Source organism: Equus quagga, chromosome 20 (assembly GCF_021613505.1).
Source record: "Equus quagga isolate Etosha38 chromosome 20, UCLA_HA_Equagga_1.0, whole genome shotgun sequence".
NCBI classification, from domain to species: domain Eukaryota; kingdom Metazoa; phylum Chordata; class Mammalia; order Perissodactyla; family Equidae; genus Equus; species Equus quagga.
The window spans coordinates 44,661,485-44,671,754 of NC_060286.1; the positions used below are offsets into that span (position 1 = coordinate 44,661,485).

Consider the following 10,270-nt stretch of genomic DNA (forward strand, 5'->3'; position numbering starts at 1 on the left):
TACCTGGGCCGGCCTCCCAGCCCCAGCCCCAGGCTCTTGCAGGCAGTGTGCTAACTTGCTTCAGCCTCTGTCTGGCCCCCAAGGAGCACTTTGTCCCACCAGCCAGGCAGGGACTCTGCCTAGCCCAGGCCTCACTCCCCGCCAGCAGCCTGTGGGGGGAGCTGTTGGCCCAGAGCCCCAGCAAGGCTGGCCTCTGCAGGCTCAAGGTCCAGCCCGGGGAGGCTGCACTGGGCACATGTGGTGCCACAGAGCAGTGGGAATTCAGATGGCAGCACCCAGTGGATGTCCCTCACAGAAGCCACACCATGCATTCATGCAAGAGACATTGACTAAACCCCACTTTGTGCCCAGCCGGCTCCTTAGCCCCAAGGGTACTGCAGGGGAGCCGTGAATGGCATGGGCACATGGCATGGGGCATGCTCTGGAGAAGGATGAGGAATGGAGAACATGGGCTCGCGGGACCTTGGCAGGGTGGTCAGGAAAGACCACTCTCGGGGTGCTGGTGGAGCAGAGACAGGAGTGGGAAGAGCCAGGGGACTGCTGCCCGAGACCCTGAGGTCTTGCTTTGGGCCATGCCCTGCGGTGAATCTGCCCATTTTGCAGATGAGGATATTAAGGTTCAAGGAGGTTAAGGGTCATGCCCGAGGTTGGGAGGGGGCAGGGGCAGAGCTCTGATGCTGGCAAGACCTCTGGGTTCACTCTGACCGGACTCGAAGTCAGCTCCTCCTGCTGGGGACTGGCGAGGGGGTGGAGGGGTGGCCCTTCTCAGAAGGGATCCCAAGAGGAAGGGCAGCAGTAGCCAGGGATGTCTCAGTGGCTGGGTGCAGGGTGAGTCCAGAGCTCCACACTGAAGTTGCCAGGTTTATTAAGAAGCAAAAAATACAGGATACCCAGTCAAATTTAAATTTCAGACAAACAAGGAATACTTTTCTAGGGCAAGAACGCGGCTTTCCTTCTTACAGACTTTAGATCCTAATTGTGGTGGGCTCCAGGGCCTGGGGCCACTCCTCAGGCCCCCAGCCCACCAGGTCTGACCAGGACCCCTGGACGGCTGCCCCTCCACCATCTCACACTTACACCTCGGGAGCGTCAAGGAGCACGGCTGGAGGGCTCCCCACTCCTCTTGCAGCTTCCTCTGCCCAGGTACACCTGGCCTACTGTTGTCCCATCCTGTGTCATCCAGGCCCTCCCCCAGTGCCACCCCCACCCCCGCCCCCTAATCAAGGTCTCCTTTCTGCTCCTGGCTGGGGCTCCCCCTCCCCAGCCCGTCCTGCATCTCCAGGGCTGCCCGACAGTGCAGGTGGGAGTTCAGGAGCCTGCTGGGCTTGGAATCCTGGTTCAGCGACTTACTGCCTGCTGTGTGCTAAGCACCTTACCTAACCCGCCCCACCAACGCAGGTGTAGTAGCAAGGGCTTCTAACTAACGGGACTGTCGGGAAGGTACAGCAAGCAATGGTCCAGAGGGCCGCAGTCCTGCTCCATCCAGGGCAGCACCATTCCTTGTGTCCCTGGGAAAAGACTGCAGCCAGCCAGATACCCACCTTGGGGGCCCCAGCTTCTCCAAGATCATTGCTTTCCATTTCTCTTGGGCTGTGTCCATCTCCCTGCAGACCTAGCTGTCCCCTCCCATCTTCACGGCGCTCTTGCACCTGAAATACCCTGTCCCCAGCTTGCCAACCTGGCCCCTCACAGTGTCTTCCCCCTCCTTGAATCCTTTCCCACCTGCTCTGGGCTCTGGTGGTGCTTGGCCCCCCTCTATCACAGCGTTTATCCCCCGGGCCCTGCCACATCTGCTGGGATGTGCCCTGTCCCGGGGCCTCTCCGGCACTCAGCTCCGTATGCCTGGACCCCAGCAAACACTGAGCTAGGGTCTGCTGAGAGGGTGAGAGTGCCCTGTTCTGGACTCCAAGGTCGAGATCCAGCTTGTGTGTTTGGAAGAGGGCCCCATCTAAATTAACTTAAATTAAAAAGAGGCTTTCAACCAAGAAGGGAGTGTCACCTCTTCAAAATTTATGACTTTTCCCTCATGTGCCCCTCTTCCATCCCAGGGCCAGCGCCCCGCGAGGAGGCCGTGATCCCGGCTGAGCCCTCAGGTGACTGCCCCAGCGCGGGCCGGGAAAGGAGCTGGTCTTCAGAAAGGGTCCCTTAGCAGACGGGCGCAGTTGGCACCCCGTGGGGGGGACACCGAAGCCGAGGCGGCAAGTATCGCGAGACAGCCCCCTTCCCCGCCGCGCCCCGCATCCGCTCCCACCCCAGCGCCCCAGCTGGTGGCGCGCGGGGCCCGGCCGGGCGGGGCGGACAGGGAAGGGGCGGCGAGAGTGACCTCAGCGGTTCCGTCGCTCCGGGAAGTCGCCTCGGCCCGCCCCCTCCAGCCCCCGCCCCGAGTTTCGCTCTCTCCGGGGCGGGGCGAGCGGCGGGCGGTGCCGGGCCGACCAAGTTGGAGCGCGCCCCGCCCGGCTCCCTCCCCGTCCCCGCGCCCTCCCCGCCGGGGCGCGCTGCCCGTAGCTCCGCGCGCGCCGGTACCACACTGGGGAGGGCGCGCGGCGCGAGCGGCGGCCGGAGAGGAGCTCCGGGCGGCGGAGGTGAGCGCGGGGGGCGGGCGCCTGGCTCTGCCCGCCCCGCTCGCTGGCCCGCTCCCCGCGGCCGCGCTGCCATAAATGGGGCCCGCAGCGGCGGCGGCGGCATCTGGCGGGCCGGGCGGCAGCTGGAGGCGGCGTGGAGGCGCGGGCCGGAGGCGGCGGCGACTCCGGCGTCGGGGGACGCGGCGGGCGGCAGCCCGAGAGTGAAGTTCAGGGGCGCCCGGGCAGGGAGGGGCTCCCCGGGCGGAGGCAAGCGCAGGTTCTCGCTGCTCCGGCCCCCTCTGCCCGCGCCCCGGGACCCGCCCCCGCGGCAGCGGCTTCTGTTTACTTTCGATCGAGTTTTTCCTGCTCGAGGCAGGTGCCCAGGGCGGCTCGGGACGGGCGGTTACGCACGGCGCCGCGCGCCCCTCTCTGCGCGCTGCCTGCCCGCGGGAAGGGCGCGTCGGGCGGCCGGGGGCGAACGGCGGCCGCGGCGTCTCCAGGCGCGCTCACGGGCGTCCCGTCTATGCCCAGGTGATGACGGCGGCGGCATGGAGTTCCCGGAGCACGGCGGGCGGCTGCTGGGCCGCCTGAGGCAGCAGCGCGAGCTGGGCTTCCTGTGCGACTGCACCGTGCTGGTGGGCGACGCGCGCTTCCCGGCCCACCGCGCCGTGCTGGCCGCGTGCAGCGTCTACTTCCATCTCTTCTATAGGGACCGGCCCGCGGGCAGCCGCGACACGGTGCGGCTCAACGGCGACATTGTCACGGCGCCCGCCTTCGGCCGTCTGCTGAACTTCATGTATGAGGGCCGCCTGGACTTGCGCAGCCTGCCGGTCGAGGACGTCCTGGCCGCCGCCAGCTACCTGCACATGTACGACATCGTCAAGGTCTGCAAGGGCAGGCTCAGGGAGAAGGACCACGCGCTGCAGCCGGAGACGCCCGCCCCTGGAGCAGAGCCGCCTGGCCAGTCCCCATACTCCCTGCCCACCTGGACGCCAGAGCTCTGCCCAGCTGCCCAGAAGGCCAGGCTCCCCCAGGCTGGGGTCAAAGCAGCCCTCCCTCCACGAGCACTGGGACCTCCTCCCTGGCAGGCCCCAGGAGAGTCAGACCTGGCCCTGGACCTGTCAGTGAAGCCCAGCCCGAGGCCAGAGCTGGTCCACCCACCCTTCGTCCTCCAGACACCCCCCTGCGGCCAGATGCAGCCAGGGACCCAGCAACTAGTGAAGGACGAGCCGGACTCAGTGTCAGAACGGGAGGACAGCAGCAGCCCTCAGAGCCCCCACAGCCCCCTGCAGCCACCCTGTGTTCCTGCAACTGAGTGCCAGGCAGGGGGCCTGGAGCCGCTGCCTGTCAGCATGGCGGACAGCGGGCAGCTGGAGCTGGATGCCCAGCGGGGAGCAAGCAGGGCGGAGCTGGGGCCTGCCGGGCACCTCTGCCTCTGCCCGCTGTGCAGCAGGCTGTTCCCCAGTGCCCACGTGCTGCAGCTGCACCTCAGCGGCCACTTCCGCGAGCGGGATGGCACCCGGGCCCGGGTCTCGCCCGACGGCGCCGTGCCCACTTGCCCGCTCTGTGGAAAGACCTTCTCCTGCACATACACGCTGAAGAGGCACGAGCGCACACACTCTGGCGAGAAGCCCTACACATGTGTGCAGTGCGGCAAGAGCTTCCAGTACTCCCACAACCTGAGCCGCCACGCCGTGGTGCACACCCGTGAGAAGCCGCATGCCTGCCGCTGGTGTGAGCGCCGTTTCACGCAGTCCGGGGACCTTTACCGCCACGTCCGCAAGTTCCACTGTGGCCTGGTCAAGTCCCTGCTGGTGTGACGCGTCCCTGTGGGGCTGAGGATGGAAGGGAGGGGCGGGACCTCCCCAGAGGGGCACTGGGATGGAGAGCAAGGGACTGGGCGCTCAGCCCGGTGGAAGCCCCTGAGGCTGGGCTTGCCCACCAGAAAGAATCCTCCTGCCCCTGGAACGTGGCCCCGACCCAGTGACCCTGAGGGACACGGGCAGCCCTCCTCCATGCCTGCTCTCCCACTCTCCAACTCACTCCTGTCCCCAGGCTGTGCCCTCACCTGACGCTGTCTTCCTCTCCGTCCCCTCTTGCCAGTTCCAAGGGGTGTCGGAGGGGCCCACGAGCATGGGCCCAGGCTTCTCGGGGCAAGGCAGCACATTTGTCCTCCCTCCGGGGCTTCCCAGACCACCTCACTTGCACACTCAGGGGTCCCCTTCTGAGCCTGGCCCCACGCGTGGTGAAGGATGCACACGTCGCCGGAGGCCTTGGTGTGAGTCCCTGACGGGGCTTGGACAGAACGGGTCACTCCTGCTGGGGGGCAGCAGCAGCCGTGCGGGGGAGGCCCCGGGCACCGTGAGTGCCAGCAGGGGCCATCAGCGCACAGCTGGTGTTGCAGAGGGGTGCAGCCCCCCGTGGGGACCCCAGCGTGGCAGGAGCAGAGCCAGCCAGAAGCTGAGTGGCTCCGGAGTTACCAGCCCTGGGGTGGGAGGTGGGTGTCTTGGAGCTTTTGATCCTGACCGCACTGTAACTCGGAGCAAAGAAAGTCGGGATTTGGAAATGATTCTCTAGATGCAGAAAGAGCCTCCCCGAGGTTGCCAGATGTCTGCCTGTGGGCAATGGGTTGTGCTACTTCCCCGCCTGCACACAGGGTCCAGGGCGCCTCAGGGTCCCCAGGGTGGGCCAAGGGGGCCTGAGAATGCAGCCATCTGCCTGGAGTACCACAGGCTACAGCTGGGCCATGGTGGACCTCACCCTCAGGGTCCTTCTCCTGTTGGGGTCTCTGTGGAGCTGCTGGTCATTTCCAGAGCGCCGAGCAGGGAGCCAGAGGCTGCTCTCTTTACCAGCAGTATTGTTCGCAGGCTCTCCCTGCCTTACAGTGGGGTGAGGGTGAAAGTGGCCATTGTCGAGGAAGGGGACGGGGAGGGCAGGCGGCTGCTTGCCTGGGGTCCCAGCCCCCCTCTTCACCCACAGCCTTGGGAGGCTGGCTCTCCTGGACCCTGCAGGGCTGCCTCACATGCAGTTGGCTCGGTCACCCTCCTTGCCCGCCTGCTCACTGGGCACATCCCACTGCTGGAACCTCAGTAGTTGTGGCCAGGGGGTGGGCACAGGGGGGCTGCCCAGCTTCTGCGGGTCCTGCAGGTGGCAGAACCGCTGGGACTCCTGGATTCCTCAGACCATGGGGGCTATTTCTGCTTTAACTGGAAGTGGCACTGAGGACAGAGTCCACCAAGTCTAAGTTATTATCTCTCCTCCTGACAACACTTGATGTCATATTTATTCCTCTGCCCTGTCTGGAGTGAAGGGACCACTGGCCTTTGCAGCAGGTGGACAGACGGCTCGTCTCCCTGCGTGCCTCACTCTCCTGGTGGGCATGTGGCCAGCCTCATGGCACAGCGCCTTTTGGTGATACTCGGGGCTCAGAGGCCCTGGGCTGCCTGCGGACCAGAGAGAGCACTGGGTGAAGGGGACCCCCCACCTCCAGAAGGGCTGCTGGGACCTCAGGCTTGGCACGATCGGGTGTCCGTGTGTGTGCGTGTGTGTCCAACATATGGCAAGGCCCCAGCCAATTTGGCAGCCGTGGCAGCCGTGCCGCCCATCCCTGGAGATGTGGCAGCAGCCCTGGTTTTCCCCATGGGGTTTCCATGGGGAAGAAACTTACTTTCCTGGGGCAGGAAGCCCTGAGCTATCAACACTGGATTCATTGTCTTCTGCAAACAGTTACTGTGAAGTTAATGTAAAGAGAAGTGGTCAGTTTTTAACTTGATAACCGATACAAGTCAGATGAAATATATATATATATATTTAAGACACTAACCGTGTGGGGACGTGTAGCAGAGGTATGTAGATGTATTTTGGGCGGAACCTGCTAGGTGGGGTCCTCCCTCCGGGGCCAGCCCAGCCGCCTGCCCCCAGGTCTCCCTCTGCTCTGCCCCGGGGGCTGGCTCCAGGTCACCCTGAGGGCAGTCTTTGGAGCTCGGAGTTTGGCGGGGAGTTTGGCGGGAGGTTGCGTTTGCTCGCACGCACCCGCCCGCTGTGGCAGTTTGGAAATGAGTGCTGTCTTCCTGTGTTCCCACTGTCGTCCTAATGATGCCAGTGGTAATAAAGCGCACCGCAGCTGGGGATGGCCGTGGTTCCTCCTGGGGCCGGGAGTGTGCGTGTCTCCAAGTGTGTGCCGCAAGCTCGGGCACTGCTGGGCTGGTGTGGTTGGGGTGGGAGAGGTGAGCCCCTGTTCCAGATGCCACCACCTGCTGTGCCCTGTCGGGGGTACGGGCCGGGCAGGGCTGTGGACGGGTGGCACATCCTCTTTCCCCAGGTTGGCCCCCCGTCCTGATTTGGGAGAGAGGCATCCCAGGGGAACAGGTTTGTGTTGGGAGGGCAGAGTGCAGGCTGGAACCAGGTGGGAGGCCTCGTGGCTTCTTGCTCTGGTGGAAGGGAGACACTGCTGAGCAGCCACGGGCCCTGGGGCTTGGATCTGAGGCCTCCCGACCCTGTGCTCCTGGATTCCGTCCTGTCTTACAGAGGCAACCCCAACTCCCCTAGCTCCCATCTCCCTTCCCGCCACACCTCATCTGTACCCCACCTCACTCAGGGGGACTGGGCCCCCAGAGGCCAGGGTTTGGGCAAGAGGAGGGCGGGCTTGGAGGGGCTGTGTCCCTCCTGCCCCCACCCTCACCCATGGGGCCCTGCCTGATCTCGGGAGGGTGTCAGGCTGGGCAGGTGACAGGCGGGTGTGGATGGGCCTCCCAGCACCTGCCCCTTGCGTGGGGGCATGAAGCTGGTGTCAGCCTGAGCCCTCCGTTGTGTTGTGCCTTCCTCACTAGGCCTGGGACAGATGGACAGACCGCCTCATGTGTGTCCCAAGCCTCATCCTCACCAGAGCTCCATCCAAGGCGAGGAGGGACCCAGGCAAACCCCCAGGGGCAGGACAGTGGGGGGGTATGCCTGCCGAGGGGTCCCCAGAGGTTGGCCTAGCAGAGATGTGCTGGAAGGGCTGCTGGTTCTTGAGCCAACCTTTGAGGCCTTCCCAATCCTGACCCCAAAAGCAAGTCCTTGCTTCTGGGAGGTGGGACCTGGCACCTCCCCTCCCCCAGCCCAGCCTGCCTCCGCGGAGCCTTCCTCCTGGACCCGAGCCACTGTCCTGCAGGGAGGCCCTGTCATGTTCCCAGTTGGGCCCATGACTCAGCCCAGGGCCTTCTCAGAACCTGGGAGGAGGCTGTTGCCATGCCAACCAGCCAGGGGCCGAGGGCTGTCGCAAGGCCCCTTGGGCAGAGGGGCCAACCAGGGGAGGGGGCTTCCGGGGCCCATCCCAGCTGCCCAGCTCTGCCAAGCTGTGCACCACTCTGAGCACTGAAGCTGTCAGCCCCATTCCTCCCCGGCCGGAGGCCCTGGGGCAGTCAGGAAGAGCCCACAGGGAGTGCAGAGGGTGGACTCTGGGGCAGCAGGGGTCCCAAAGGCTCCCCAGCAGGATGAGCTCTCAGGGGCCTCCACGTGGACAGCATGGAGATGGGCACCCCAAGCCGAGGGCTGGCCAGTGCAAAGGCCCCAGGGCGAGAGGTCATGGGTGAGCAGGTGTGGGTGAGTGATGGCTGGGGGACCCTGGGGAAGCTGGTGGCTTTGAAGCAGGGAGAAGTCAGAGCAGTCCTGGCCAGCCTCAGGTCTCCGTCCCCCACTTCCTCTGCCCCTTGCCCTTAGGTCAGCTAGCTGCCCGCCCCAACACACCTGGCCTCTCTCCTTCCCTGTATTTGGACCTGGTGCCACAGCCTTCCCTGGTGAGGGAGTTTCAGCCTACACACCCCAAGGAGCCTTAGGACAGAAACACCGGGAACAGAAAAGGCTCCGGGGCCTGCCCTCCCAACCTGGCAGGGTGGTGCTCAAGCCTCATGGCCTCTGCCCCAGTCCTCTGTGCTTCTCTTCCCCCTCAGTCCATCTTTGTTCCCTTCTAATCAACCCAGGCCCTGCACTGCCATTGTCATCACTCTGCTTCCACCACACTCCCCCCTCTCTCCACCTCCTCCTCCTCCCTCTCCTCCCCCTACTCCTCCCGCACCTTCCCCTCTTCCCTCCTGTTCTCTCCTTCCTCCTCTCCTGTCTTCCTCTTCCTCCTGCTCCCCCTCCCCCTCCTGTTCCTCCTTTGCCTCCTCCATGCCCCACTCTCCCGCCCCTGCTCCTCTTCCCCTTTCTCCACACGTTTTCCCCCTCCTCCCCTTCCTCCTTTACCTCCCCCCCCACACCTAGTGCCTGACTGTCCCTGCGCTGAGAGGCCTGGGGGAGGGGGCACCTCCACCTCGGGCGCTTCAGTGTCTGCTCCTCCTCCCCTCCAGCCCTCAAGTCCAGGGGTTTTCTCAGCACCGCTTCCTTCCTCCTCCCCCTCCACCCCCTCTAGACACAGAAGAACGCGGGCACATAGGTCTGCGCCCTCCCCACCCACACCACCTGGGCTCCCCAGCACCAGCCTGGAAAGAAGCCCTCCTTTGCCAGTCGTGGTGACCTGCAGGGAGGGCCACCTGTCCCTGTCCCACAAGCTCCTGTCCCGTGTCCCCAGGTCACTTCCTCTCTCCCGCCTCAGTGTTCTCATGTGTAAAATGGGAATGATGGTGGACAGCCGCTGAGGGGTGAGTGGGGTAGTGTCCAGTGGGCACACAGGCAGTGGCCTCTAAGTGACGGCAGTGCTGCTGCTCCTGATGACGAACGCCACGCTGCCCACCTGCCCTGGGACTTCCCCGAGACAGAAGGGCAGCCAGGGTCGAGGGCTTTGGCACCAGCGCTCTGCTGCAGAGCAGGCCGAGCCCACGCCAGGGGTGTTGGCTGTGTGGGCTTGTGGGCGAGGGCAGCTTGAGGAGCGATGCTGTGGTGCCCTGGCCTCCTCAGGGAGCTGCCTGCCTTCCCCGGGGCGTCATCCTCCCCCCAGTCCACTCCTGCAGCTGTCCCTGGCCAGCCCCCAGCAGGTTCTGACGTGCGGTGGACGGCACCGCGGCAGCCAAGGAGTCTGGGGACAGCTGGCTGGAGGGCTGGCAGTTCCAGACTTTGGGGCGGGGGGGTGGGGGGTGGTGGCCGAAAAAGCTGTGGGGATGGAGGGAGAGGGCGGCAGGGGCAGGGCGGGGAGGCGGTTCACAGAGGAAACCAGCTGGGCGGACTTAGTGTCCAGGCACGCCCACCCACCCAGCTCCAGCCTGGCAGCAGGTGACCCGGCAGAGAGTCAGTGGATCTAGCGGGGAGAGGGGCTCCCTTCCCCGAGTTGGACCCAAATGGTTTTGTTTTCACCAATTTGAACAGAAGCCTGAGTAAAGAGAAACCCATACCTTTGCCTTCTTCAGCAGAAGGCAGGGCTTGTAAATGATGTTCTGGACCCAATTCCACTGTGTGTGTGTGGGGGGGGGGGGCCCCACACACCCAACAAGGAATCTTCCGACACCAGCTGGGTGTCCTGAGTTCACCTCAGTTCTCACACCAACCCCCTGGAGACGGCGTCAGATCCCACAGGTTAAGGGCACAAGCCTGCCCCCTTCACTTCAGATGCCAGTCCCAAGTCCAGGTTGTCCCCTGTGCTTCTGACCAGCCGGCTTGAGTTCCGAGGTTCCCACGACCCCCTCCTTGGGCTCAATTAATTTGCTAGAGCCGCTCACAGATCTCAGGAAAACTATCTGCTAGATCACTGCTCCAGTGTGAAGGGATATAACTCAGAACAACCAGACGAAGCGATG

The 10,270-nt window shown here is 64.5% G+C and overlaps 1 protein-coding gene across 2 annotated transcripts; it reads left to right on the plus strand.

Annotated features, from left to right (window-relative positions):
- The first annotated feature begins 2,471 nt into the window (after nt 1-2,471).
- On the plus strand, nt 2,472-7,665 carry ZBTB42 (zinc finger and BTB domain containing 42). 2 transcript variants are annotated; one of them, XM_046646976.1, is made up of 2 exons: nt 2,472-2,582; nt 3,271-7,665. In XM_046646976.1, the coding sequence occupies exon 2, from the start codon at nt 3,356-3,358 to the stop codon at nt 4,379-4,381; it is 1,026 nt and encodes a 341-aa protein (XP_046502932.1). In that variant the 5' UTR covers nt 2,472-2,582; nt 3,271-3,355; the 3' UTR covers nt 4,382-7,665. The 2 variants fall into 2 exon arrangements, with proteins under 2 accessions (XP_046502932.1, XP_046502931.1); XM_046646975.1 differs by having other exon boundaries at nt 2,482-2,582; nt 3,093-7,663.
- The last annotated feature ends 2,605 nt before the right edge of the window (nt 7,666-10,270 follow it).

Bases quoted from the DNA above. Each gene is read 5' to 3' on its own strand.
- ZBTB42 (XM_046646975.1), top strand. From the start codon at position 3,110: ATGGAGTTCCCGGAGCACGGCGGGCGGCTGCTGGGCCGCCTGAGGCAG.